The sequence below is a fragment of the Mus pahari genome, chromosome 5, assembly GCF_900095145.1.
Source record: "Mus pahari chromosome 5, PAHARI_EIJ_v1.1, whole genome shotgun sequence".
Lineage (NCBI taxonomy): Eukaryota > Metazoa > Chordata > Mammalia > Rodentia > Muridae > Mus > Mus pahari.
In genome coordinates, this window is record NC_034594.1 from 128,163,041 (window position 1) to 128,185,440 (window position 22,400).

The 22,400-nt window shown below is 53.8% G+C and overlaps 1 protein-coding gene across 2 annotated transcripts in view; it reads right to left on the reverse strand.

Moving 5' to 3' along the window:
• Positions 1–257: 257 nt before the first annotated feature.
• The window catches only part of Kiaa1614 (KIAA1614 ortholog), a 31,190-nt gene continuing 9,047 nt past the window's right edge, over positions 258–22,400 (reverse strand). The window contains exons 4-11 of one of the 2 annotated variants that reach the window (XM_029538852.1): positions 20,101–20,244; positions 13,147–13,844; positions 12,349–12,951; positions 10,690–10,846; positions 8,732–8,984; positions 5,694–5,821; positions 4,803–4,987; positions 258–1,471 (exon numbers count right to left, since the gene is read on the reverse strand). In XM_029538852.1, the coding sequence (XP_029394712.1) occupies positions 1,278–1,471; positions 4,803–4,987; positions 5,694–5,821; positions 8,732–8,984; positions 10,690–10,846; positions 12,349–12,951; positions 13,147–13,844; positions 20,101–20,244 (2,362 nt within the window). In that variant the 3' untranslated portion in view covers positions 258–1,277. Of the gene's footprint in view, positions 1,472–4,802; positions 4,988–5,693; positions 5,822–8,731; positions 8,985–10,689; positions 10,847–12,348; positions 13,845–20,100; positions 20,245–22,400 lie in introns of both variants that reach the window. The other variant, XM_021198575.2, reaches the window with a different exon arrangement.

Here is a 22,400-nt window from a genome sequence, read left to right on the forward strand (position 1 = left end):
CACCCCACCGCGCACCTAGCCCAAGGTTCTTAGCTTCATTCTCTCAGATCTCAACCTTGCCAGGGTTTCTCCCCCGCCCGGCTCACGGTCTGCAGAGCCTTCTGCATCTGCCCTGGCCATGACCCTATCCCCGCAGGCCTCCACATGTCCCCTCCGAATGCCCCCCGTCCATACCTGTACCCTTCTGCCCCTGCCTTGCCCCAAGCCTCTTAGGGATGGTAGAGACGAAGTGAAGACAGAATCTAGCAATTCCAGTGAAAGCAGCTTTGGCTTTTTAATAATTTAAGACTGACACCTGTCCAGGCATCTAGCGTACCCAACCCTTGAGCAGGATCTAAGCTGAGCAGGCTGTGCTATGCCTAGGTGGGATGACCACCCCCAGCTCGCAGCCTCCCTGCCTGCTGCCCACCCACAGCTGCCACCAGGGAGGTCTGGATAGGAACCCTGCAGCTGGGGGAGAGCCAGACACCAGCTGCAGCCCTGGCTCCGAGCTGGACAAGAGAACAAAGACAAAGGCCCACCCAGGCCAGGCTGCAACAACCTCTGTCTAGGCAGGGGTGGAGGCAAAGGGCTGGCTGGACCGGCCTCCCACATCCTTAGTTCCATGGCCACACTGACTGCAAATGGCAATAATTTCATTTTTCAACTTTGTGTTGGTTATAAAAATCTCTAGTAATTCTTAATATTCTGGCTCCCAGAATCTCTCATAAGTTTGTATACCCAGAAGAGGCACAGAACTCCTGACAGGCCATATTTCACAGAACACACAGGAATATGTGCTCCTGGCTGTCAGGCTGTGCCAAGACACTGAGCCCTTTCTGGATCGGAAGCAAAGTGTCACATGGAAACCAGGCAAGCCACAACTGAAAGAGATGGGGCACAAAGCCAGGGTGGCCACGCTGTCTCTGGTGTGCTGGGGGGCTGGGGAGCCTTCTCAGTGAGTGTGACCAGAAGCTGAGGCCAGCACTCAGGGACCAGCCATTCTCTCTCTCCAACAAAGGAACATGACCATTTATGTGAAGGAAGAAACCAGGATTCCCTGTCCCCAGACCTGTAAAAATTAGTGATCTTAACTGTACGTACACACAGGTACTTGGCCTCTCCCTGCAGGTGGCTGATCAGAACAGCTTCTGCCACAGCCCAGACAGATTCCTGATCTGTGAACTACATTTTCTGTTCACGCGGTATCTCTGGGTGGCACGTTTCTAGCCCCTCCTGCTGTGTGTGGGGGTCAGGGGTCCTGAAGGAGTGTCAGCAAGAGCAGCGGTACTTCTGGGTCACTGGGGGACTGGCCTTTGTCTCAGGACACGAATGGACAGACTTTCCGCATGAGCCAGTAGCTCTTTGATGTGAGCCAAGCCCAGCCCAGCAACCTTGGCCCCGTCCACCTCCAGGATCTCATCCCCGACCCCAAGCAGCCCCGAGTACAGCTTAGCAGTATCCAGGTCAGCCATGGCCTGCACGTAGAGCCCTGCAAAGGAAAGGAGGAGAGGGGATGAGGCGTCATGCAGGACACGGTGACACATACCTCACAACTGATGTCAGGTGTCCCTTCCCTACCCTCTGCCCCATGCTTAATCTTATTTCTCTGTGGCCTTTTTCAAAACAGCAAAACCCCTGCAAATGATGCTTGGAGACATTCCGTTAACTGCCTTCAGTTTAGCACGAATGAACTAAGCTTACCCTTTTCTGACATCGGCTTTTAGGTGCACTGTGTTGCTCAGGATTCATATTACTATCCAGGATTGTCGCTGGCCTCAGGGTCACTCACACAGTTCCTCACTTGGAATTTGGTGGCATGTGGCCAAAGTCCAGGGAAAATAGATGCCCAAGTCTACAACTTACTTGCCTGCTTCTTTCGACCTTCCCTCTACCACTTGAAGAGGCACAGCCTGGCCAGCGTGATTGTCTCTTGGGTTGTAAAATGATCAAGCCCGTCAGGGACTTGTGGCTGGCTCCCAGGAAAGCCATGTTGTAGGAGAGCTATGGGGCCTTGGTTTGACAGGGCAGATCTCCAGCTGCTGCTGCCGCAGCCCAGTCCACCTGAGAGCTAGGCATCTTTTGGGTTCTCTGTCAGCTGCCCTGCCCTGACAGCAGACATGGGTAGGTTCCTCTGGGGAAAGCTGGAGCCCCCTGCCATTCTCTGCTGTCTGAGCATTGCTAGCCTGCTGGAGGACAGAGGGGGACAGCCTTTGTGGGTGACTTTTCCTGCAGCCGACAACACAGTGGGATCTGGGGACAGGTGAGCAGTCCTGACCCCTTCCCCAGCTGGCTGAGGAACATGTGGTAACTGCCCACATGATACCTTCTCCAAGGCCTTCCCTAGTCCAGGTGCTTAGCACAGGCAGGATGTCTGTTCGGGTGCCTCCATCTGTGGCTTGAAGCAGCATGGACTGTGGGAGGTGGTACCTTGGCCTATGGACCCAGAAGATCTGCCTTCATTGTAGCCCCTGGGTCCCAGAGAAGCCAAGCTCTGAATATGGAGTCTCTGAGTCCTTTATTAAAGGTCTGTGGCCATTTGGCCGATCTGAGCTCCGTACACACTTCCTCTCCTGTTTGAAGTGTGGCTGTCCCTTTTGGTGCTTCTTGGCCAAGATGAGCCTTTCCAGTGAGGCCCCGCCTCTAAATAACCAAGCTCACAGTTCTTTGGCAGAAGGCTTTCCCAGTGGGGTCCTGCCCTGTCTTTCATCTCCTTTCTCGGATGCTTGAGCACCTTACCGGCTGGGACTACAGGTTGGTGGCATGGAGAGAGACAGAGAACCACCTCCCCACGCAAACCCACGGGAGTGTTTGGTATGCAGCAGGAGAGGCAGGTGGGAAGGAATGACAGAACCCAAAAGAATGTAGCCAAGTCAGACCAGACACTGACGTCACTCCAGCCATTTTGGGGAGACTTGGGTAGGCTTCCCAGCTGAGGTCGTGACTGTGAGGCAGCTCTGGCCTTTGTGATCTGCTGGAGACAGCCTTTGCCTAGGATGCTAGGTGCCTGTGTTGTCTCTAGTTAGAAGCAGAAGGCAGGGCCTCCTGTTTGCGTGGGGTGGTGTCAGATGAGATTCATGCTGGCATCCTGACTGACGCTCAGCAAGGAGCCAGAGCAGCCCAGACCATGGCTCCTCTCCTCTGAGGCTAAGCGGAACTGGCCCTAAGCAGCCTGAGCACCAGCAGCCACCACACTGTAGCGTGAGACCCCTGTGTGATATCTGGTGGCCAAAAACAGCAGCAAGAGTGGGGTTCCACCCAGACAGCCTGGATGGCACTCAATCTGGCTTCCCAAATGTCAGCTCCCTGTGTGTGCGCTGACATCTGACTCGCCCTAGGTCCAGACTGGGGGAGGCCCACGCCATTCCCAATCACACACGTTTCCCTGCCCCCTCCCCGACCCCGTCAGGAAGTTCAGGTCACACGACTGCAGGTCAGCAGATTATAGCCCCTGTTCACCATCTCCATGGCCGCCCTCCTGCCACTTGCTGTTTGATCTGTCTCCTGGAGTCTGGACATCACTGTAGTTCCCTTCCCTGACCCATTGTGTATTCTCAACACAGCTAGGAATCACCCCTCTGTTGTTAAATCTCTTCCAGTAGACGGTTCCTATGCCACTGAGTGAGAAAACTCCAGGTCCCATAGGTCAGGACAGCATGCAGCCTCTGAGCTCAGCTCCCAGCCTGACCTCATCTCCCTAACAGCAAGACCCATGGCCCTTTAGGACCGTCACACTTGGTAGCCCCTCTACCTGACTCATCTCCTGTCTGTCCTGTCTCCACTGGAGTGTCATCTCAAGCCTGTCTACCCAGGACTGGCCATGCCTGCTTTATTTATATTTGCTTCTTGGTGCATTTCATTATGCCATGTTCATAATAGAAAACATATGAAGTAAACGTGCAAATCTGGCCTAGCACCCTTACTGGAGCGCACGCTCCTGAGGTCTGCAGTCTGCGTGCTCCATGCTGTGCTGTAACCCCAGTATCCACAGGACCTATTAGCAGGCACCTGACACACATTAACTGACAGATGCCGAGTGATGAACAGGACAGGAGCTAGCACACACGCTGTGCCGCCTTGCCTGCCGCAGGAGGGCTTTCACAGTTAACCAGCCCTGGCCTAGGACACTGGAGAGCAGACTACTTCTCTGCAAGGAGCACAGACTGCTGGGCTTGCCTCTCCAAGCCATCCCCTCCCTCCTCTGCCCACTCTCCCTCAGCTAAGCATAGCCTGGGGACAACTTTCAAGGGTTCATGTACTCAAACACATTCTAGACCATGGGCTTTGGCCTGGGCAAGTCAGGTTGCCACAAAGGACTCCTGGATGTAGAGGGACCAAGAACTGCTCAGAATTCAGTGACAGTGGTGTTGAATTAGGATACAGTAGGCAACCCCGCCAGGCACCTGGAGCCAACATCCATCTGAACAAAGCCTCCAGGAGCTGGGGAGGGAGGGCTGTGGATAGAACTGCAGACAGGCAGGCCCACTCCACAAGCCCAGACACACCAGCAGCAGCTGGAGGACGGGCAGTTGAAATACATCAACCACATCAAAGGAATAGCTGAGACCCGGCAAGCACAGACAGTTTTCCTCTGCCCCTCTGGAAGAGCCCTGACAGCTCTGATTTCTAGATGTCACAGGACAACAGGGGGCAGTGGAGTCAAATCCGCCAGCTCCACCCCCTCAGCAGTGAGGGTTCCTGGGACCTGGCTCCCAGGAAGAACTTCTGGAGGGACGAGGAAAGCTTTTCTCCACTGCTTAACCAAAGCCTCGAAGGGAATTGACCACACCCCAGGTGCTTTCCTGAGGATCCCAACAGCATACCTGAGTCTCGACGGCCACTGCCATGGGCCACACGGAAACCAAAGGTGCCCTTTGGGGGTCGCTGCAGCTGCAGCTGGCTCGTGCCATCTGGGAACACCTCCACCACGCGGCCCACAGTACGAGCCAGGCTAGGGGCACCCACATCTTCCACACTGAGGGCACGATGGGGAGAGGCCTTGGCTGGCCTACAAGGAGACCAAAGACAGCAACGGTAGAGTTAGGTATCACAGCCAGTTTTTTCTTGGCCCTAAGGTGACCTGAATCTGATGTAGGAACCTGACATGGAGGGGCTGGTTTCTCTGACCTCAGCCAGCAAAATGAGTTCCCTAGGGTGGGGACAGGCAGTTTCCACGCCCGCTGGCGGTTGGGTCCTCAGGCCAGAGAGCCTTGAAGCAAGGACAGTGGTCTCTAACCTGTTCAGAAAGAAACCTCTGAGAACCCAAGGAAAGCTATAATTTTATCTAATGTTTTCAGGAGCCCTTCCCCCACAAAGTCCTTCCATGAAGCCCTGAGTAAAAGCGGATGACCAAGGGGGCCTGGGCCAGGAACCAAGGGCCTCTCTGGCAGTTCTCGTCTGGGTGTTCAGAAAGATCTTTAGCTGTGTTACTGATCTCAGGATGTCATCAGACAGCCAAAGGAGAGAGGCTTCAAGTCTGCTAGCGCCACCTTCCAGTGCCTCTCGGTGCTCACCACACACAGCAAGGGCACAGAGGTGTCATTCTGAGATGTCTTGTGTCACTCAGTCTCTCCACGTTGGAGATCTGTGGTCAGCAAGACTCAACTACTCTGCCAGCAAAATGAGCTCCCTAGCTTCCTCCTAACGAGACAAATGGGCTCAGGGCTGTGGTGTCACTCTGAGTTTATCATTTGGGTCACTTGTGCCATGCTTACCTGCTGGGCACACTGCTGTCCCCTGACCCCTCCACCAAGTAGAGGCTGGACCGGTCTCCCTTGCCACCCAGCAGAGAATGGAGGTTCTGGAAGGAAGTCGCTCTCCGATGCTGATGGGAGGGTGACACCTAGTGGGGAAGGCCCAGTATTACAGGTGAGAAAACCAGCCAGGGAAGGGGTCCCCACAGAGGATTTGCTGGGAATCATAAACCTGAGGTCACTCTAAGAAAACAATGGTGTGGTGCAAGCTTTGGTCAGGACGCCTGGGTGCCTGGCAGGAATCAGCGGAGCCTGCTTCAAGAGATGGGACTGCACAGGTATCCAAAGCATTTAGCATTATGCGCGTGCCTGTCTCACTATGAAAATCTCCCCCAGCACTCAGAAGCTGCGGCAGGAGGATCAGGAGGAGCAGCCAGAGTCACATAGGGGATCCTGTCCAAAGGGAGGGGCTGGGGTGTGGCATACTTAAGACACACCTTAGAGTAGAAGGCGTCCAGCTGGGAGTGGGGGTGAGCCAGGTAACATGGCAGTTCCAGGAGCTTATAATTGGGAGCAGGGAAACTTTGACTCAGGAGGCAGGTTGACAGAGGAGGGGCTGGTCCTTGACTAAGGCTGGAAGCAAGAGCTCACCAGCTGGGGAAAAAAAGGGACCAGGTGAGAGAAGGCATGTGGAGAAGACGGGGACACGGGAGAAGACGGGGACACGGGAGAAGACGGGGGCACGGGAGAAGACGGGGACACGGGAGAAGACAGGGACACGGGAGAAGACGGGGGCATGGGAGAAGACAGGGACACGGGAGAAGATGGGGACACGGGAGAAGACGGGGGCATGGGAGAAGACAGGGACACGGGAGAAGATGGGGACACGGGAGAAGACAGACAGGGACATGGGAGAAGACGGGGACACAGGAGAAGACGGGGGCACGGGAGAAGACGGGGACACGGGAGAAGACGGGGGCATGGGAGAAGACAGAGACACGGGAGAAGATGGGGACACGGGAGAAGACGGGGACACGGGAGAAGACAGACAGGGACATGGGAGAAGACGGGGACACGGGAGAAGACGGGGGCACGGGAGAAGACAGGGACACGGGAGAAGGTGTGGCATGTGCTGGTCAGGGGTGGAGGCTCAGGCATTTGTGCTCCTGAGAGACACTGGTTTTTCTTTTAACTTGATTTTCCCCCCCAGTTTTTGCAAGTTTCTGTACCATCCTTCCCGTCTTAGCCTTTGTGAGCCAGGCTGCTCTCTACCTTCAGCCCCTCAGCCTAAACTACAGCAAGACCTCGGAGACACAAGAGACATGGTCATTTCCCTTGAGGGACTTATGGAGACATTCCAGTAGTGAGAAATGCGAAGGCCACAGCTCCCAGCTCCACTCCTGAGAAGTCTACCTGGAGAGCTTTCAGGGACACGAGGTGATGGTGCGCTGTCTTCATTCCCAGCTCACCCTCTGCTTCTCCTCCAACCAGCAGACACTGCACAAGGGCCTCCACTCTTAGACCCTGTCCTGAGTGAAATCAGCCATTCACCCTGCCTTCTTTCCCCTCCTTGGCCTTGGAAATGAGAGGCTCCAGTGCCTTAGACCAGCACTTCCCACCCTGAGAGTCGAGGCCCCCTGGGGGTTGAACAGCCTTTTCACAGGGGTCACATATCAGATCCTGCACAGTTTTACATCCACATTTACATTATGATTCATAACAGTAGCAAAATTAGTTACAAAGTAGCAACAAAAATCATTTTATGGTTGGGAGTGACCACAACATGAGGAACTGTATTCAAGGTTCCTGCCTTAGGCCATGGTTTTCTCCCTAACTCTGCACAGGGACGGGTGTAGAGAGCAGAATAGCTCTGCGCTCTTAGCACAGAGCAGGATTTCCGGGGGGGGGGTCTGGTGGAGGTGAGTGTGCTGGGGTGATTTGCTAAGCCTGGCACGTGGAGAGGGAGATGTTTAGCTGGTGCCTTGTATTCACCCAATGTGAACTGGGTACACTAGCTACTGAGACAGTATTGGGGGCATAGACATCATATTCCAGTGAGGCTCTGTGTGAGAAGGCACACAGCAGAAGCCACGCAGCCTAAGGACTGTGGTGACTTCTAAAGGAGGAAAGGACAGGCGTCAGCAGGTAGAGACGGGAGAGGCAGTCAGGTGCAGATTCAGTCAAACTGTGTGGTCTGACTGTAGGAGCGCAGAGGGTCTGTCTATTCAGCAGAGGCCGAGAGTGTTCTGGGAGAGTGAGGAGACGTAAAAGCCACAGACAGCAGATCCCCTCGCAACACTGGTGGTCTCAACTCTATCCCAACCACCATAAGTGTCCAAAGATGGAAGCAGTCCTGGCAAGGCGCCGTTGGTGTGGCCAGGTCTGTGCAGGCTCAGAAAAACCACCTTGGAGGCCACATGGAGAAAGACCAGAACAAAGAGGCCAGTCAAGGCTTACCGTGACATGACAGATGGGAATTGTTTAGGGGTTGGAGAGATGTCTAGGCAGCTAAGAGCATTGGCTGCTCTTCCAGAGAACCCAGGTTCAATCTCCAGTACCCACATAATACCTCATAACTGCTTATAACCCCAGTCCTAGGGGGATCTGATGCCCTCTTCTGGCTTCTGTGGGTACCAGGCATGCACAAGATGCACAGGCATATACGAAGGCAAAACACACAGAGAAAATAAAATACTTCTTTTTAGAAAGAAAGGAAAGGAGGGAGGGAGGAAAGAAGGAAGGAAACAAAGAAACAAAGAAAAGAAAGCTCATTTGGACCAAAGAGTCACTGTGGCCAAGGAGTAGGTTAAAGAATGCAGGGCATGAACTCTCCAGGAAACGGGCAACAAGGGACGGAGAGAAAGAGGACAGTAGGTGGTGGGTGATAAACCAGAATTAAGGGCTACTCACACACGGTAAGCACAAGTCCTGTGAGCCAGTCGTGAGGATGCTAGCGGCTCTCCACTGATGTGATTTAGACTTACCTCCCCTTCCACCCTCATTCCATTAGACCGAACCACTGGAATCACACCCTATTGTCCAGGGCCCTGGGGACTCACCAGATGCAGGGTCTGTAATGATGGGGCCCTTTTCACTTTGGAGGTGCTGGTCTGTGAAGCCGGAGCTGAGGGCTGCAGCTGTTCCACACTGTAGCTTCGGGATGGGCCTCTGGGCCAGGGGGTGTGGCCCAGGGCGGAGAAAAGCTTTTTGAGCCCCAGGGCAGAAGCAATGCTACCTCTCCTTTTCTTGTTCCCATCAGAATGGGTACCTGAGGGTGACTCGTGCCCTGCACTGGCCTCAAGTGATGATGCTCTGAAACGCAAAGGGGAGGGCATGAGCTGGCTGCATCCTGCATCGTAGGGTTCCACAGACCCCAACGGACCAGGGCCCAGGTCCCATGAGGATCTAACAACAATCAGGCTGTAGCAAGGAGAGCCACGCAGACTCCACCCGCTGCCCCGTGAAAGTAGCAGAACAGTCCAGGCTAGCCCCTGCCATTGCACACAGCTGTGGGTCATAACCCATCCACTCCACTCCTGTGGGATGTCTCACAAGCCTCCTATCTGTCCGCCCTCAGTTAAGGGTATATAGAAACTTATCAACAACAGGCCACATGAAGAAGAGAAGCCATTTGCAGCGATGTGTGGTGTGAAGTAGGGTGTGACTAGGTACTTATTTTAAATAGTTTCCAGGGAAGATCTCTTTGGCAGAAAACAATCTTTATACCAAGGGCCAACGACAGGAAGGAATCAGGCCATTAAGTTTGAAGTGAGAGCTGCCGGAGCACAGAACAGCTGGGACCTCCGTCTGAGCAGAAACACGTTTGATGCATTCAACGACAGCAGCCAGGTAGGGAGAGAAGCAGGAAGGGGCGTGCGGTGAAGCTGGGCAGGCAGAGAAGTCCCAGCACGCCAAGCACTGTCAGCCTCGGGAAGAGAAGAAGAGGAGAGGCTACTGTGGGGCTTTAAGTAGGACAATGATACCATTTAATTGGGTTCTAAAAAAAATATTCCCTTGCGCAGCTAAGAAGCGAGACAGCTTAGACCAGATGGTAGAGAGAGGGGTTGGGGGCTGGCGAGGGCTGCGGGTGGGTAAGGGAGGGAAAGCAGAAGGAGGCAGATCAGGGTCTGAGCTTTGGGGACGGCACCACAGCTGCTGGGGAAGGGGGTGTGGGGAAAGCAACCGTGGCGTTTTTATTGAGGGGATAGCTAGATACTTGGGAGAGATGCCCAGGAGGAACTGGCCGGATAGACCTCGAATTCTGGCAACCACCCAGCGCTGTCTGGGCCGTCAGGAGGCCGAGTGCTGTGTGTGGTCACAGGGTACAGTCTGAGCTGGGAAAGCCCTGACAAGTACTAGGTTTGCCTAGGTTTTGAACTTGGTCCAAGGGGGTCCCAGCAAGGCCTCAGATGGCTAGGCCCCAGCTGATGCAAAGAAGGGGATCAGTTTGCATCCTGGGAGCACCTTGAGGGTTGTGGCTCTCAGCTGTATCATTAGTAGCTGGGGCTCAAGGGTGGGCAGGTTACTCTGTGCCTCAATAAGGTCCGTCAGAGAGAACTAGCAAAGGTGGGGTTGGAGTAGGTCAAGTGCCTGGCATAGAAGCCTGAGGACCTGAGTTCAGATCCCCAGTGCCCACTAAAAAGCCAGGCCATGCAGAGCAGCATGTCTGTAACCCCAGTTCCGGGAGGCAGAGACATGTGGGTTTGGGGTTCAAACACAAGGTGGGGGGCAACTAAGTAAGATCCCCCAATGTTAACATCTGGCCTGTATAGATATTTAGATACTTACACCCACGTGTCCCCAGACACACATGTACCCCCTCCCCCATGAGCTCACATGTACAACACACACACACACACACACACACACACACACACACACACACACACAGAATTAGGAAGGGTGGTTTAGGAACCCTTCAGGCTTTGGAAGAGGAAGGTAAGAGACGCTACGGCTCCAGGTGGTGTGTCCCCATCCAGCATGCCCTATGGAGCCAGGGCTTGCTCCTGACACTCACCCAGTGGACACGTGGCCCCCAGAGCTGGATCCTGTCCTCTGTGAACCTCCTCCCCGCTCCTGGCTGCACTCAGGCTCCTCTGAGGTGAGGGCAAGGGTGATGGCTGTAGAGTTGACAGTGGCGATATCCACTGACTGGAGAGAGTCCTGGAGTGTTCCTGCAACAGCCACAGAGCCGTCCCTGCTACATGACCGTCCCCACAGGTCACACGGGGGAAAGTCCCATTTCCCATCCTGGCCCAAGGAGCAGGAGATGCTGGAGAGAGGTAGGAGCCGTAGGAGCAGAAGCGATAGAAGCCCAGGAAGCAGTCAGTGAAGGCGGCAGGGCCCATCCTTGAACATCTGCTAAACTGGGAACTTTGAGGTTGAGGGTGGGGTGCTATGGAGGACTGTAGACTACTGTCACCCCATCACCCAGCAGGGCACTGAATAAGTATTTGTTAAGTGGCAAGTTATTTGTGATAGGTCATGCCCATTCTGTGTCAAGGAACACAGTCGAGAACTGGGGAAACAATCTAAAACTGCCACAGCTTTTACTATAGCTTCCATCTTGGGACCATTGTATGCACTTGGTGATAGGAAGGGTGATTGAACCCTTCATAGACTCGCCCTTGTGGTTCCCACGAGACAGACTATATCTTAACCCTCCCCAGCTAGATAAGAAAACATGAGGGTCGAGAGAGGAAGTGGTCACCCAGGGGCCCTGTCACTAATATGAGAATCCTAAGTTCTCAAGGAGATGCAGACCCGGGGTTCCCAGAAAGGTCACTGCCTCTCAGAAGGTCTGCAGGAAGTGGCTAGGTTCACACCAGCCATCAGCCTGGAGCCCACACAAGAGAGGAAGGCACAGCTGAGCGTGGTGTGGAGGGCGGGAGAGGGGTGGAGGCAGAATGGGAGAGAGGCTTTGCCTCAGCAACTTCACTGCTGTCCGCTGGGATCACAGCAGTGGGGATCAGAGCCTGGGTCTGCAAACACCCAGAATCTGCCCACGCGTGACTCCTCCTCACAAGGGTAAGGGGCTTTGGCAGCCTTGCCCATCAGAATCCACCTGCAGGTCGGGCAACCCACGGAGGGCTCAGAGCGGCAGCTTGCTGTAGTGCTCCCCGTGCTGGTCACTGCACCCCACAGATACGTGTGACCACAGAAAGCTTGAAGGGCAGGGAACCTGCTTGAGTAATTTCCCACAGTGCCCAGGACAGGTCCGAGCTTGTACCAGGTGCATGGCCAACAGTGAAACGAGACAGTGCACGGCACAGAAGAAAGAAGGTGGAAGGGGCTGGTGATTGTCAGTTGTCACTCTTACAAACAACAGTAGGTTCCTCATAGTTTACAAGAGTCACATGTCCACAAAGCCTGGTCCCAGCGACTGTGGACTGGAGCTTCCCTACATACCCAGAGCTCCCAACAGAAAGAGGGCTCCATCCCCATCGAGGTCCAAGCCTCTGCCCCTCCATCCCCCAAGAACAAAACACTGGCTAACTTGCTCCATGCTCTTGCTAAATCCTGCACCCGGCTGATGCTCCCCTACCTCCTGCACGCCTGCTGCTGCTCTGAGGGATCCATATGGGGCTGGGGGCCGGGGGCCGGGGGCTGGGGGCTGGGGGGCATGGGCCTTATCCTAAGGTGATGAGGATGGAGAGCAAATGACAGCAGTCCTTACCGTCTCCATTGCTCTCCAGAGGCAGCACAGGCTCCTGACAGCACTGGTCCTTTGCAGATCTACTCCCGTGGACAGCGGCTCCCGAGGGCCCCTGCAGCCCTAGAGGGGCACTGCTGCTGTAGTTGCTGTTGGACAGGTCCAGCAGTGGATGCTTGACTTGGGGGCTACAGGGTTGGGATTGGGGTCGTGTGAGAACCACAGTTCTTGGAGGGGACAGAGGCAGGGGGTTATCCATATGCTCCGCCTGGTGTTCCTGCCTGTGATGCCCCGTCTGGACTGACTTCCTTGGAGGCATAGGGCAGAGGGATTTCCTCGAGGAAGGACGGGTTGGCACTTCCGGGGGGAGGGGCAACATTGGCTGCAAGGCTGGGAGGGGCGGAGAAGCGCAGAGAGTTTCCAGAGACTCATGGCTTTCAGGAACTTGGTCTGGTTGGCCTGATCTTGGGGACCCACACGTCTTGGAAAACGGCACAGCATAAGCTGTCCTGCATGGGGCTCTGCAGTCCTCGGGGTGGGCACAGTGACTTCCTGACCGCCGTCCAGGCTGCCCCTGGGACCAAGGCCTCTTAGGTTCCAAGGCAGGTTTAGGCACAGCATCTTCCTCTAGAAAGAGAGTCCCCTGAGGTACGTGTCCACTGGCTTCTCTCCCTTCCCCTCCTACAACCACATCATCAAGCTGAGGCAGGTGAAACCAGGCACAGGGCAGTCCCGCCTCCGCCTTTCCGGACCACCTGGGACCTCCCTGGGGCCTAGGTCCATGCCACCGCTGCTGGGGACTGCAGACTTGGATCTGCTCACCTGCCCTGCTGGGCTGAGAGGTCCTGGCATCGGTACCGTCTGTCCAGCTGTCTGAACTGTGGGTACTGTCCAGGGCAGAGTCCTCCTCCTCCTCAGGGTGTGTGGCTACAGTGTCTGTAATGTGTGTTTCCCGGATCCATTCTGTGTGGAGCCCTGGGAATGGGGAGCTCAGGCCATGGGAATTACAGGGCCCCAGCAGTATTGCCTCTGCCTCACAGGCAGCCTGGAGACTCCGGAGGACCTTCAGGTCAGAGGCTGCCCGCCCCTTGGCAGGGCAACGCTCCTCCAGACAGCTGCCACAGGCTGGACACTTCCTCTCATTGTCCCAAGGAGGTGGTGGTCCAGGGAAGTTACTCTGGTCCCGGCAGCCCACGGCCCTATGAAATGAGCTGTTGGCCACGTTGTGGTTAACGTAGTTGGTTAGGTCCGGTTTGGAGCGCAGAGGTCCTTGGTCCACAGCATGTAACACTGTGTTTAACCCTTGACGCTGGCGCTGCTGAAGTCGGTCCAGGTACCGGAATTCAGCCTCGTGGGCAGACTCATCTTCAAAACGGACATGAGACAGGGGCATTTCTTGCTTGGGCCACTGCCCAGTGTTGGACTCTATGCTGGAGGGGTCATTCAGTTTCCCATTCTGGAGGTTCTCTCTGTAGGCAGAGGTGGTCCTCACAGCCAGGGCTGGGCTTCTCTGGCCATTTCTAGTGAAGAGACAGGAGAGAAGTCACATGCAGGGAGGTGGGGTGTGTGTATGTGTGACCAGTGTGCCCTGGATGTGCTCTGGCCCAGGCCTCACCACTCTGCGCCACATTCTCCCATGGTGCCTGATGGTACCAACAATCCACAAGGTTACCCCCAGTCAGGCTCCTGGGAAGACACGTGACAAGCCCCAAGCCCTGCAGGATGAGCACATCTCAAAACATCCTTACACGCTGCTCAACAAAACTGATACAGCTTTCTTTATTTTTAACTCACTCTCTGCTGCTGGGCTCAGCATGAGTTAACAAAGCCAGGGTCTGTGCAGAAGAAAGATGGCAGACCTTATGTGCACTTTGTGTGTGTGCATGTATGTGTGCATGTGTGTGTATGTGTGCATGCACACGTGTGTGTGCATGTGTGTATAATGTGTGTATATGCATGTATGTGTATGTGCATGTATGTGTGCATGTGTGTGTGCATGCATACACATGTGAGCATGTGTGTGCATGTGTGTATACGTATGTGTGCGCGTGCACGGTGAGGAAGTGGTCTGACTGGACAGTGATGCATTGCAGAAACATGTACAGTCAGTCCTGTGTGAGGAGCTTTACATCTGGAGATTCAACCAATCACATAATAAAAATATTTGAAAATAAAACTCTGTATCCATGTATCCATACAGAACACATAGGGACTTTATTTTCTTTGTCCTCCCTTAAAAGCAGTGGTTCTCAACCTTCCTAAAGCTGCGACCCTATAGAACAGTTCCTCATGGTGTGCTGACCCCAACCACAAAGTCATTCTATTGCTACTTTATAACTATAATCTTGCTACTGTTATGAATAGTAATGTAAATATCTGATATGCAGGATATTTGATATGTGACCCCTGTGAAAAGGTCATTCAGTCCCAGAAGGGCTGTGGCCCACAAGTTGAGAATCACTCAACAGTACAACATAGAAGAGAGCCCCTAAATCCTAGCAAGCAGCTACCACTGTGAAGCACTTCTGTCACATTAAGGGGTGTGGGTAATCTAGGGTTGTTTCAGGTGTACAGGAGGAGGTGGCTAATCAGGGTGCAAAAGCTACACTCTTTTACGTCAACAGCTTGACCATTCGTGGGCTCTGGTATCCAAGGGCCCCCTGTGAACTCTGAGGAGCAGTTTTAAGTGCTACAAAGCCTTTGAGGAAAGAAGTCTCCACGGGTATTCCGTGGGCCTAGAAGTCTGGGACTTGGAACATCCCCGACCTGAGGTTTCCACGCAGGCTCCCTCAGGCCTTGCTGGGATAGACTGCACCTCGGCAGACCCTGGTGCCTCTTAGGACAACGACAGAGCTCCTGCTCTAGTCCCTACCTCGCACACCCACGGCTGCCTTCAGATGCACACTGCTGTGCTGGGGAATCTTCACATCTTTTTTAGCTTGGCTCTGGAAAACGCTAGCTGGTGGCCAGATCCTGCTCAGCTGCACACAAATGCCATTGCAGGACCCCAACAGCCAGGTAACAGACCCAAGGCCCACACTTCTTCCTTTTCCTGCTGGAGCTTTCCCCACTGACTGACCCACGGACTAAGTCTTTGGGAATGACTTACATCACTCTCCCCATGCGGTGGCCCCTTATCCTGTTTCCCTCCTGACTTGGTTCCTCATGGAGTACAGATGACATCATAACACCCACCAGCAGGGCCTAGTGACAGTGTCTGGGGTAAACGTTCAAGGCTCTCACTGCTTCCTTATCTCCTCTTCAGCTCTGGCTCCATCCTTGGTGATGTCAAAAGCCACAAATCATGTGCCTAACTATTGATGGAACATTTAAATATGTGCCTCTCTCAGTGCCACACTCAAATCTGTCATTTTGAGCATATGCCCTCCTTTTTTAATAAGCCCCCCTTTGCTTCACAAAGGCTGATCCTAAAACCCTTTTTTACACAGCAGTCTGGAGCGTGGCTGAGCCTGGGTGGAGACCTCTAAGAAGCTCTCAGATTTCGACGGCGACAGGCACCGTCTCCCAAGGCTGGCAACACAATGGTTACTCTCATGTCCACTTAGTAGGCCCCGGCACCTAGACACTTGCTCAAACTTTATTCTGGATTGTTACTGCAGTGGACTTTCTTGTTGTTGTCGACAAAATGAACATTTAACCTGACCGATTCTGAATGAAGCAGATTACCTTCTGTCATGTGGTAGGCCTCATCCATGTAGCAGTTGAAGGCCTGAGGAAAACCAAGGCTGACCTCTGACCTCTGGAGAAATAAGGGATTCTGCCTGCAAACTGACTTTGACACTGAACTGCTTGGCCTGTCCTGCAGGTTTGGGATTTGCCAGGATTCTACAAGTCTGAGAGCCAACTCTTAAAGTGAGCCTCTTTATATACAGGCCTACACCAATGGTTATGCTGCTCTAGAGAACGCAGAGTAAATACCCTTTGATGATGTGTCCCTGCTCTGAAGACCTCTACCACTCACTTTCTGTCCATCCCAGAGTCAGATGTCTGGAAGGACATACTGAACAACAGCAAACATGTGCTACCTCATCAGGCAGAACACAGAGGTGGGACAGGCTGCGCAGTCAGGTCTACACAACACAAACGTGGCTCACTGGAGATTCTGCACCTCGCTCAGAACCACCCCTTCTACCTCCTGGGAGCCAGGGACAATGCCCTGCTTTGATGGAGTGAAGTGGGCTGTAAGTTCTAGTAAAGAAAAACATAAATCTGTTCTCAGGGCAATACAGTAATAGTCTGTGTTCTGTGAGCTCCAGCTGTAGCCTGTTTATATGCAGATGCTGAACTGAGCCACTTCAGAATTCATTTCAAAGACAGAAATAGTATTTTTATTCTAAAAGGAAAAACACAAGCTGGGTGTGGTGATACATATCCCCAATTTTAGCATTCAAGGGGCTGAGGCAGGAGGATTCTGAGTTGAAGAAAGTCTAGGCTACAGAGTGAGATCCCATCTCAGAAACAAGACACTGATGGGCAGGGTGGTGTACACCTTTGATTTCAGCACTTGGGAGGCAGAGACAGATGTAAATGTCTATGAATTCAAGACCACCCTTGTCTACCAAGTGAGTTCCAGGCCAGCTAGGACCACACAGTGAGCTCCTGTCTCAAGAACAAAACAAAATCCCACAAAACCTACTTCGTCACCATAATGAGAATAAAATAAAGATCTAATCATGAAAGTCTCCAGTGCAATTACTCAGACTCTGAGGCCCCAGGCAGCCCCACAGACACAGGCACACACAGCAGGCAGAGGCCTCGGGAGACATGCACTTGAGGCAGTGAAGCCAAAAGCAAAGTCCAGGGCTGCTCTGCCTCTCAAGGAGGAGTCCCTGGAGACCTCGATCCTAGCTGAGCTCAGCCTCCATGGTAGTGACAAAGTCACGTGGCCTTTGGGAGGAGCATCCCTTCCCACAGCTCCAGGACAGGGCTGTCCAAGGCACACAGTTGATTCGCTGTTTGCAAGCTCTGCAGCCACACACAGCCTCTGGTCATACGGGATACCCTCTCAGGATTGAGAATACCAATCTGAGTCTGCCTCTTCCCCAAGCAGCGACAGCTCACACTTCCAGGAGCTGCTCAGGTTCTATTTGAATTAGCTTCTGGACACCACATCTTGTTTCCACCCCTCCCCCCCTGGGAAAAGACAAGATCCAGGTTCTCCTGGCTGCCTCTGGGTAGAGCTAGGCTAAAGAGAGCCTTCTGCAGACTGCCCGACCTGCCCCTCCTCCCTCATCTTTTGCCAAGCTGTTCTTTGGAAGGAGTGATAAGGAGGGGCTGGCGCAGGACTTCTAGCTGAGGCCCAGGGCCTGCAAGGCATCACCACCGGGTTAACTGTGTGTGCCCTCCAGGGTGAGCTGATGGAGCGTAACCTTTTGAAGCAGCTGCGGCAAGCCATCTGGTGCAGATTTTTCAGTTCTACCCTCTGAGGATTCACCAGCGCTGCCAAGTCATAGTAATTCTTTTCTGGACTCAGCAGCTGCTGAAGTAGGTCACCTTGCATTTTTATAGCATTTTTATGGCCAAGAAAGAGGGAGCCTACTTCACAATAGCTACTGGGGTGTTAAGACAGCTGGAATGAACTAGAGAAGGAAGGGCCCAAGAGGACAAAGCCCACTGACGTCTGCTCTGCAGAGTCTTGCCCACGTGTGCCTCACCTCTCCATCACTCCAGTGTAATTCCATAGAACACTGGGCAGGAGGGCCTTGGCGGCTAATACATCTCTCTGGATATGTGGAAAACAAGAAGGATACCTCAAAGAAGCCGTCATTCCAGTGACCCCTCTCTAGTTAGCAGTTGACAAGGCACACAGGTAGAAATGAAAGAAGAACCTGAAAGGAACATTTACTAGGATTTGAGGTCTCTTGTGTCCCCCCTCTTTTTTTTTTTTTTTTTTTTTTTTTTTTTTTTGAGACAGGGTTTCTCTGTGTAGCCCTGGCTGTCCTGGAACTCACTCTGTAGACCAGGCTGGCCTCAAACTCAGAAATCTGCCCGCCTCTGCCTCCCAAGTGCTGGGATTAAAGGCGTGCGCCACCACACCTGGCATTGTGCCCCTCTCTTAAGGGTCACAGTAACATTGAATAGAGAGGCCTCTCCTTGCAATGGAGTTGTGGCAGTGGTTCTATGAGTGTCCCCAGCCTTTAGTGAGCCCGTCCAGCATCCCCATCAAAGAGCACATTAGTCGGTTTTATTAAGAGTCCTCATTACCTCATAGTGAGGAAGAAGACAAGAAGATCCAATATGCCCGCCATACCTGTGAAGCCACAAGCCTCAGTGTTTGCAGAGGTGGGCCTGCTTGGGCCTGGTACAATGTGGCATGGCCTGACAGCTTAGAGCATCAGTAGTGGCTGCATTTGTGTGGGGAAGAATGCCATGAGTGAGTAGCTCTTTAGGGTGCACCATAGAAAGAACCACACCGGGGACAGGCACGTGGCTTGGGCAGAGAATCCAGAGCCTGTAGTCTCTTCACTCATCTGGATGCACTTACCCTTGCAGCTCCAGCAGGATGAATTCACCACAGTACCCAGTCTGGCATCACCTCTATTGATCCTGTATCCAGTGGTCCAATGGATCTCTCTCCTCTAAAGCCTGACCCTGAACCCGGGCATCGCCCTTCGGCTAGGGACCCAGGGGCTCTCTGATACAAGTCAGAACTCTGGGCTCTGTCCTGAATGCCTCCTCTTCTCCTGCTCTCAAAGCTCAAGTCAGGTGCTGGGGACCTGGAGCTGGAGATCCATGTGCCCACAGCACTTAGTACACCCAGTGCGTCAGCTCATATAGCCGCACGCCCCGGAAGATGATCACTAATAATCTAGAGACCTCCCCAAGGCACACACTAGCTACCGTCGGGGCCAGATTTCAACATGGGTAGTGCTTGTCTGCTGCCTGGTGAGCCAGCTTGGGTCTGGTTTGTGGGCATCTCTGGGAAGTCATCATGCCTGTTTTCTTGAACCTTCCGTGAGGTCCACAGTCACACAGTCTTTCTCGTCCGTCAGATTCCACTGTGCACAGCCAGAAGGGCACTGCAGAAAGGTAGTTGCTGCCGTGCTATTGAGTTATCTATCTGTTTGACCACCTGTTTCTCCATCTCAGTGGTCCCAAACCAGTGCAGGAGCTGAGGAGCTGTTGTTCAGTAGGTCTGGAGTTCCTCCCTGGCCTTCATGCTTCACCTCATAGCTGTCTCTCTTGCAAGCTGACTGGGGTCTGGAGCTCAGTGCTCCCTTTCACAGCTCCCTCCCCGAATCTGTCTAGTGAACCTTTACAGCTTCTGTAAGCCCCATCTGGGGAGCGACCTCCTCTTGAGAGCCTCACCTGTCCCTTCCAGGTGGAGTGACACATTGCCAGCTTTGCACACACGTTGTCCTCTCCTCCACTCCAACCCACAGAACTGATTAGGTGTCTGGCTGTCTCTCTCCCTGGAGACTGCCATCTCTATGCCCCAGAGACTGCAGATCACATATTTTATTTATCTTTATATCTCAACATGGCATATGGCACTCTCTGGGTAATGATGTGCTCATTGACTAAATGACCACAGCAAATGCTCAATGCAGAAAACTGTGCGTGCACAAGTGTGCATGCACACACACACATGCACACACACACAAGCACATGTGCACACACACGCACACACACATGCACACACGCGCACACACACACATGAGAACGAGGCATTTTGGCCATATTTCAGCTATCTGTGCTACTGATGCTTCCCTGCCACGAGCCCTCCCAGGCCAGCCTGGCTTTCGCCACACTCACCGGCAGTTCTGAGCAATGGTGGGCACAATATCATGGCTGGCTCGGAGCGGCTGGGTCTTGGCCTTCATGCGAGCACGCCGAAGCAGATTCTTGACTTCCTCATGCCGGGCACTCAGCATAGGTTCCAGCTTGGGAACAAAGGTCCTGCAGGGGAGCACAGGCCAGGATGGACAGTGGGGGATTAAAAGCAAACAACACAGCTTAGGAGGCTTTAGTGGTATCAGGCTCCAGCTCTGCCAGGGAAAGCCTTCTACATCCAGCCTTTCCCTTCTAACTCATACACAAGACTCCCTCCTCTCCCACTATCGTCTCACCCCACCCCCATGCACAGCCCCCCCCCCCTGAGGCCTGGGAAACACCCTGAGCTCAGACAGGAGGAAACTTAACCTTGGACGTCCGCTCAGGGGCTGGAAACCGCATGGGAGTCTAACTACTCTGTTTTCCCTCCCTGGGCAGGAGCAGGAGCCTTGAGGAAGAGGGAAAGAGAAGATCCTGAGGTAACGCATCTGGGCCTGTGCCCAGACAGATGGTCTTCCCACGCATGGCCTCCCTGTCTCCTTCTGTCTCACAGCACCGACACAGGCACCCACCGGAGCCCACACAGCGCTGTCCCCTGCTCCCATCTCAGACACAGGGCCAAGTCACTGCCCGTTACAGTCTCAGTCTTTTGGGGGAATAACGTTTCATAAATCCTGCTGTTTTCTTGTCAGAGTCTCAATCCAGAGTCAATTCAGGGCTCATAGAGTCAGTGTGGAGAGAAATTAAACTGGATTCAAACCAAGCCAGCATATGGCTCGACTTTCATCACAATAAGGGTCCTCTGGTACCGAACTACTAACCAGATGCATTGCCTCCCTGGTCAGTCCACAGCTGTAGAAATAACAGGCACCTCTTTCCAAACCTATATCCCGGATAGTGACACCTGGTTTATGGAAGTAAGGACAGCCCACGCTTCCCCATGAAAAGATGGCTTTCTCTGCAGAGTTCGCTCTTTACAGCCAGGCTGCACGAGGGCAGGTGTTCCCTGCACTTGACAGATGAGGGTGTCTGAGTTGGAGAGAAATGTGGACACATTGCTCAAGGTCGAACATCAGTAGAGAGCTGTGCAGTGATGCAGACGACAGCCAACCCCATCGCTCCCAGACCCGTTCTACATCTTCTTCCTCTATGAGTGCCAGGATGGGCAAGATGTCTATGGCTGAGGTCAGACAGGCTTTGATGTAACTCCAGCATCCACACTGTCACATATGCCTGACTCTGCTCATAGGGAAACTCCCCAGAAAGAGAACTTAGCCAAAGGCTCAGTGGTGCTTACGTCTCGCACCTGGCGTACCCTCCTCATGCCACACCCTGATCTCAGGAAGGTGCTAGGGACTCTCAGGACAGGAGTGGACACAGGCCTGCAGGACAAAGGCTTCTTGGGACATCCTTGAACTGGCTCTGTGCAGACGATGGTTTTTTGTTTTCTTCTTGTCGTGTGTTTTGAACGCTGCTTTGGGCCAGAGGGGAAAGGCTGCTAGCATAAAAGCGCCATCTGTGCCCTGAGCTCTGGCAGGCCCGGGCCGGGCTTCGGAAGGAGAGCTTCAGCACAGGGATGCAAGAGTTCTTCTCCAGTCCCGCTGCCTCACGAGGCCTCCGTTGGCAGGAAAGGCTCCCCTGACACGGCTTCCAGAGCAGACAGCTCCCCAAACAACGGCTGAGAGCAGCTGTGCTCCCGGGGGCTCCGGTTCCAACAGCAGAGATAATGAGGTTACCACGCACAGAGGTGCCCCTGCAGCAGTGGGCCTCTGGCTTCCAGCCGACATGCTCACAGCCTCTGCCCGTGACAGCTGGGCTTCTGCGACTGACTGTCGGAGGGCATTTGTCACAAGGCCTGGTGGGCAAGCAGGAGGGCCCCTCGGCAGCTGGCCAGATGCTGCCACCGCAGCCCAAGATCAGCCTTGCCCCCAGGTTTCTGAGCCATTTCTAGCTTGACTCTTTCCTTTTTGGAACAGCTGTCCACATCCCTCCCCCCTCCATCATCCACCCTGCTTTAGTCTGGCAGACAAAGCTAGTTTCTCCACTGATTAGAAAGGCAGGCTTTCTGGCTGCCTGGAGGCATCTATGCAGCAGCTTGCCAAGCAGGGGGTTGGGGGGAGAGTGGCAGCCACCTTCACAGACTGCAGCCAAGGTCAGCAAGGCAAGAACACCACCACAGTGCACCCCAGAGGTGGTGCGTGTGCGCATGCTCTCTCTCTCCTCTCTCTTTTCTCTCTCTCCTCTCTCTCTCTCTCTCTCTCTCTCTCTCTCTCTCTCTCTCT